The sequence below is a fragment of the Protobothrops mucrosquamatus genome, unplaced genomic scaffold, assembly GCF_001527695.2.
Source record: "Protobothrops mucrosquamatus isolate PMUCROS unplaced genomic scaffold, P.Mucros_1.0 scaffold1499, whole genome shotgun sequence".
NCBI lineage: Eukaryota > Metazoa > Chordata > Lepidosauria > Squamata > Viperidae > Protobothrops > Protobothrops mucrosquamatus.
The window spans coordinates 382,690-389,144 of record NW_015387673.1 but is presented as its reverse complement, the minus strand read 5'-3'; the positions used below and the strand labels follow the sequence as shown (position 1 = coordinate 389,144).

General features: G+C 47.8%; 1 protein-coding gene across 1 annotated transcript; it reads left to right on the top strand.

Moving 5' to 3' along the window:
* The first annotated feature begins 2,889 nt into the window (after window positions 1–2,889).
* Window positions 2,890–6,123, top strand: THTPA (thiamine triphosphatase). The gene is made up of 3 exons (XM_015822240.1): window positions 2,890–2,962; window positions 5,048–5,659; window positions 5,901–6,123. The coding sequence occupies exons 1-3, from the start codon at window positions 2,902–2,904 to the stop codon at window positions 6,041–6,043; spliced, it is 816 nt and encodes a 271-aa protein (XP_015677726.1). The 5' UTR covers window positions 2,890–2,901; the 3' UTR covers window positions 6,044–6,123.
* The last annotated feature ends 332 nt before the right edge of the window (window positions 6,124–6,455 follow it).

Genomic DNA, 6,455 nt, shown 5'->3' with positions numbered 1-6,455 from the left:
GAATTAATCGATTGAAAGTAGTCCTCGATTTATGACAGTTTCATTTAGGGACAAATTAATTGATTGAAAGTAGTCCTTGACTTACGACAGTTTCGCTCAGGGACAAATTAATCAATTCAAAGTAGTCCTCATGACAGTTTCACTTAGGAACGAATTATTAATCAATCAAAAGTAGTCCTCGGCTTAACGACAGTTTTGCTTAATAGGGACGAATTAATTAATTAAAAGTAGTACTCAACTTATGACAGTTTCGCTTAGGGATGAATTAATCGATGGAAAGTAGTCCTCGACTTACGACAGTTTCATTTAATAGAGACGAATAAAAATAGTCCTCGACTTACGACAGTTTTGTTTAGGGACGAATTAATGGATGGCAGATAGTCCTCAAATTACAACAGTTTTGTTTAGGGACAAATTAATCTATTAAAAGTAGTCCTTGACTTACGATAGTTTCGTTTAATAGGGACGAATTAATCGATTCAAAGTAGTCCTCAACTTAACGACAGTTTCACTTAGGGATGAATTATTAATTGATTCAAAATAGTCTCAGTTTATGAGAGTTTCATTTAGGAATGAATTCATCGATTGAAAGTAGTCCTCAACTTACAACAGTTTCGTTTAATAGGGACAAATAAAAGACCTCGACTTAACGACAGTTTCGTTTAATAGGGACGAATTAATCAATAAAAAGTAGTCCTCGACCTAATGACAGTTTCATTTAGGGACGAATTAATCAACTCCAGGTAGTCCTTGATTTACAACAGTGACTGTTCCAAGTTGCAACAGAAAGGAAAAAAGGAGACTCCTGGCCGTTTTTCACACTTACGACCATTGCAACCTGCCTGCGGTTACAAGATCGAAATTCAGACGCTTGGCAAATGACTCGTATTTATGACGGTCGCGACATCCTGGGCCCTTCTGAAAAGCAAACTCCATGGGGGGGAGAGGAGTCAGATTCACTTAACGACTGTGTTTACTAACTTAACCACTGCAGAGTTTCACTTCACAAGTGTGGCAAGTCAGGTCGTAAAATAGGGCAAAACTCACTTAACAACGGAAATGATGGGCTCGTTGTGGTCGTAAGTTGAGGACTGCCTGTAATAATCAATAATGGTATTTGGTGGGGGTCACGACGATGATGTACTTGGGGGTGAGTTTGTCTTCCCAGACAAGATAAGCCTCTCCCACTTGAAAGTCTTACAACAACCTGACCAGGTAGGCCAGTGCAGGAAGACATCTTGACCCACTCAGACAAAGAGAGAAAGTTTGGATGGCCAGCTATCCTGGACTCAGGTAGTCCTTGACTTACAACGGTTCGCTTAGCGACCGTTCAAAGTTACAAGAGCCTTGGGAAAAAGCGTCTTGCGATCGGTCCTTGTACTTACGACCGACGTATTGTGATTTGTAACATTCCTAGCCAGCTTCTGACAAGGTCAATGGAGGGAAACCGGATTCGTTCAACCTTATGATTCACTTAACGACCGAAATCATTGGCGAGCCTTCCCAGCCGGTTTCCAAGTCAACGGGAGAAGCCGGTTTCATTTAACCAGCAATGTGATTCGCTTAACAACGCTGACCTGCTTAACAACAGGGGCAAAAGAGATTGCAAAATCAGGAACCGCCTTGCTTAGCAACGGATATCCCGGTCTCCCTGGTGGTCGTAAGCCGAGGACTATCTATAATCACATGGTGGGGGTGGGGGGTAAATCATGCACCAGGGCTTTGGCAGGGAAGCAGATGTGGCACAGGACTCACTTAACAACCGTCTTGCTTAGCAACAGAAATCCCGGTCTCCACGGTGGTCGTAAAGCGAGGACCAGCTGTAATTTTTCTCAATCTTGGCTCAGCGGCCCAGAAAAATGGGACCGCAGTCATTTCTCTCCCCAAGGGTTGGCAGGAGTGTCCTTGCCCCAGCTGTGGGCCCGATCCTTCCAAAATTGAGCACCCTCCAGATGTGAGAAAGAGAACGGAAAGCCGAAAAGCTCGGGCAGAGAAAACTGCTTTTCCAACGCGCAGGAAAATTTATTTGTTTAGTTGTTTTTTTTTAATTCGCAACCTACAAAACAGTTGCCTGGTGGTTATTATACGATGATGATCTCTCTCTGAGTTATTTATTCTAGCTAGGAAGATTGCCCTCCCCCCTTCCCCTCCTCCCCGCGCCATCACTTTCCTCCTGGAAAAAAAGAGTTTATTGCAAAAAATATATAAAATAAATGAGGGGGTTATTTTATTTTATTTTTTTTTGCAAAAAGAGGAACGTTCTTTAAAGTCGGGAGAATCTCAGATTAGGTTGCTTCCACGCGGGCCCGGCTTGTGCGTGTCTCCCCCACCCTCTACCTCCCCCCCCCCAAATCCTGGGAAGAGTGGGGGGGGATGGGGAAAGTCTTGCTTGTCCTTCCTTCCGCGCAGGGAACCCGGGAATGTTGGCTTGCAAGGAGTTAAACCTGGGCTCTTTCCTCCCCCTCCCCTCCTACACCTTCCCTGGTTGGGAATGCACCCCCTCCCCCCCCCGCTGCTCTTAATTGCAGCTTTCCGGTTTCCCTGGCAACGGTGATCGAGGGAGCGAGACAGTCACATGGGGAGAGGAATAAAAAAAAAATAGAACAGCCGGAGGAGCAAATTAAAAAAAAAAAAAAAAAGGTAGGCGAGCGGGCCAAGGTACCTGCTGGGCAGGCGGGGAAAAAACTACGACTCCCAAGCGCCCTTGCGCCGCTCCCGGCCTTTGGCGCAGCTGCCCTTCCTTTCTCCAACCCTCCCCCCCCCCGCTGAACGTCCGAAGGAGGGCTTGAGTCCGTCCCTCTTTGTGTTCGCTTTGCAAAAGCCTCGCCGAGCTGGCGGCCCGGCGAGCCCCTTTGCAAAGGAGGCTGGGAGTTGTAGTCCTCGGCCCCGGGCGGCGCCAACATGGAGCGGGGCTCTGCTCGCCAGGCGCCCGCAGCAGCTCCGGACCCCCAGCCGGGGGAAGGTCGGTGGCCTGCTCCGAGGATGGGCGGAGGGGGCCGGGGCGGAGTCGGAGCAACGGGCAGGAGTGCAATTAATCCGGATTAAGCTAACCGTGAACTCCCCAAGCCTCATTCGAAGCCTTCCCCCCCCCCCCCAGGCCAGGCTGCGCTGCCTTTTGGCTGCCTGTCCGTGCTTAGCCGTGCAAGGCACGCGAAGGTGTCAGTTGCAAAACTCGTGCAGGGAACCAGGAACGTGCAATGCACGCGAAGGTCTCGGGTGTAAAGTTGTGGGGATTTGCTAGCTCAGATCTGGAAGCCATAAAGCCAGGGGTCTTCAAATTTGGCCCTTTGAGGACTTGTGGACTTCGACTCCCAGAATTCCTCAGCCAACGTGCCTGGTTGAGGAATTCTGGGAGTTGAAGTCCACAAGCAGGGGTCTTCAAACTGGGCCCTTTTAGGCCTTGTGGACTTCGACTCCCAGAATTCCTCAGCGAGGTACCCTGGCTGAGGAATTCTGGGAGTTGAAGTCCACAAGCAGGAGTCTTCAAACTGGGCCCTTTTAGGCCTTGTGGACTTCGACTCCCAGAATTCCTCAGCGAGGTACCCTGGCTGAGGAATTCTGGGAGTTGAAGTCCACAAGCAGGGGTCTTCAAACTTAGCCCTTTTAGGCCTTGTGGACTTCGACTCCCAGAATTCCTCAGCGAGGTACCCTGGCTGAGGAATTCTGGGAGTCGAAGTCCACAAGCAGGGGTCTTCAAACTTGGCCCTTTTAGGGGCCAGAATTCCTCAGCCAGCTTCTGGGAGTTGAAGTCCACAAGTCATCAAAGGGCCAGGTTTGAAGACCCCTGCCATAAAGGTTTCTTTTAAGTTTTTCCCCCTGGTCCACTTTAGGTGATGCAGCTTACAAACCATGGTTTGTGCTTCATCAGCTTGTACAGGTGGTCCCCGAGTTACAACCATTCGTTTAGTGACAGCGGTACTGAAAAAAATGATTTACGACCGTTTTTCATACTTACGATCTTTGTACCATCCCTGTGGTCACGTGATTAAAATTCAGCCGCTTGGCAACTGACTCATATTTATGACGGTCGCAGTGTCCCGGGGTTATGCGATCCCCTTTGGCGAACCTCTGACAAGCGAAGTCAGTGGGAGAAGCCAGATTCACTTAATGACCGTATTATTAACTGCAGTGATTCGCTTAACGACTGTGGCAAGGAAGGTTGTAAAATGGGCCCCAAACTCCCTTACCTGTCTTGCTTAGCCACAGAACTTTTGAGCTCAATTGTGGTCGTAAGTCGAGGACTACCTGGATAAATGCATCTCAGGCTGATTTTTTCCTGAAATCATGGCAAGGCAAGCTAGCCTCTCAGAGGCCTGGGTTCAAATCCTCCACTAACCGTGACGTGGAGGGGGCACTGTTGTTCACCAGTGCGGTCTGTCCCACCAACCTTGAGGCTGATTCTGAATATAAAATGGATCTTCAGGTCAAGAAAAGAAAACAAAGCTGTCATTAAATGAAAAATGACCTGTTCCTGAAACAGGAAGGAAGGAGGAGAAACACAGGAAATGCTATTTGGGGAGATTAGAAACCGTTTTTTTCCCCAGTCTAAGCTTTCCTATAGCTGCAATCCTGTAGTGTTTTTAAAAGGTTAAGGCAGTGGAAGATGGTTTCTGTTAGTCAAGCACTCTGATTCTGCTAGGACAGGGGTAGGCAACCTTGGCTCTTTTATGACTCGTGGACTTCAACTCCCAGAATTCCTGAGCCAGCCATGCTGAGGGGAAAGGGAGAGGTTTCCAAGCTGAGCCATGCTGGCTCAGGAATTCTGGGAGTTGAAGTCCACGAGTCATAAAAGAGCCAAGGTTGCCTACCCCTGTGCTAGGAGGTACATCTGAAGCCTAAAAGGGACTTACAAGCTTAAAAGCCCCTACACAATTTTGAATTCAAAGCCCTATCAATGTATTTTAAGATGTTTTTCATCAGCAGGTTCTCCAAAACAGCAAAACCCGCTGAGCAAGTCACAAAGAGCAGAATCCAATTTGTTGCGGGGAAAAAATCGCTTCGATTCTTCACAATTTTGGACCCTTTCTCTTTTTTGTGTGTGCCCCAGATCGGATTTCCGGAGCCATCGAGGTAGAACAGAAATTTCTTTTCGGGCCCAACACCATCGAGAAGTTAGCCGAGCTGGGAGCAATCTTGGAAGGCGGTGTCTCTTTTCGCGACAGCTACTATGACGTCCCCGATTGGTGCTTGACGCGAGCGGATCATTGGCTGCGGGATCGCGAGGGGGTGGGCTGGGAGCTAAAATGTCCCCCGGTTAGGCTGGTGGGAAGCAAGGGGACCCCGTGTGCAGCAGAGACGGATAACCGTCCGTCCTCTCCGGTTTTGCAACCACCGAGGGACACAAGACCATCCCACGCGGCCAGCCAGTACCAAGAAGTGACGTGTCCCCAAAGTATCGTGACGCGCCTCTGTGGTTTATTGGACAGAGACCCAGGACCGAACTGGCGTTCTTGTGTGAACAAAGCAGTAGAAGAACTGGGCTTGCAGGTGTTTGCTAGTTTCGTGACCACGCGGCACAAATACCGTGCGGGGGATTTGCACGTTGATCTGGACACGGCGGATTTTGGCTATGCCGTGGGTGAGGTGGAAGCCGTGGTCCAGCAGTTACAAGATGTCCCTGAAGCTCTGGAGAAGATTCAGAAGTTTTCCAGGCAGCTAGGTAAGGCTGATCTTCTTCAATCTTGTGGGTTTGTGTACGAGCGTGTGGTAAAATTCAATATATTTTTTTTAAATGATTGGCTATCTTTGTCTTAAATTCCTTCTCAGCGTGAGAAAAGGACGTTAGAAAGTTTCAGATTTAAGTTGGTACCACCTTCGTTCATTTCTACTTGGAATTTTGCTCAAATTTTTGTTCTACCTTGTTGATAGAAATAAAACTCTTCTTCTTCTTCCTCTGCTAGGTTTGGGAGAAGAAACCGCCATACCTGGCAAGATGTCGGTGTATTTGCACAGATTCAGACCCGCCCATTACCAGGCCTTGACGGAGACCGGAATTCTGCGGAAAGTGATCAATACAACGGAGGGCCAGGATGGAAAAGTCTGATGGGTCAAGAACCAGGATGGGGGAGAGAGAGTTTTTATCTCCAAACTACGGGACAGTCCAGAATTATCTTATAAATTAAATTAAATTATCTTTACATTTAAAAAAAGCATTTCAAATAAACTCTCCTTTTCCTTCCAAAAATATTGTAAGGAGAGTTTCATTTTTATTTTTATTTTAATTGGGTAATTGATCTCTTCGCCTTTCCTTTAACTGTGTTTCTCAGTACTGGGGAATTCTGGGAGTTGAAGTCCACCCATCTTAAAAGGGGCTAAGATTGAGAAACGCTGCTTCAGCATTTCGTGAGCCTGACCTGACGTCACAGCAGGTGAGCCAATGACTGAAGTGGGGAGGGGCTTACTGGCCGAAAATCACTGGATTATTCTAGAATTCTCTGGGGGTAAAAAAGGTTTGT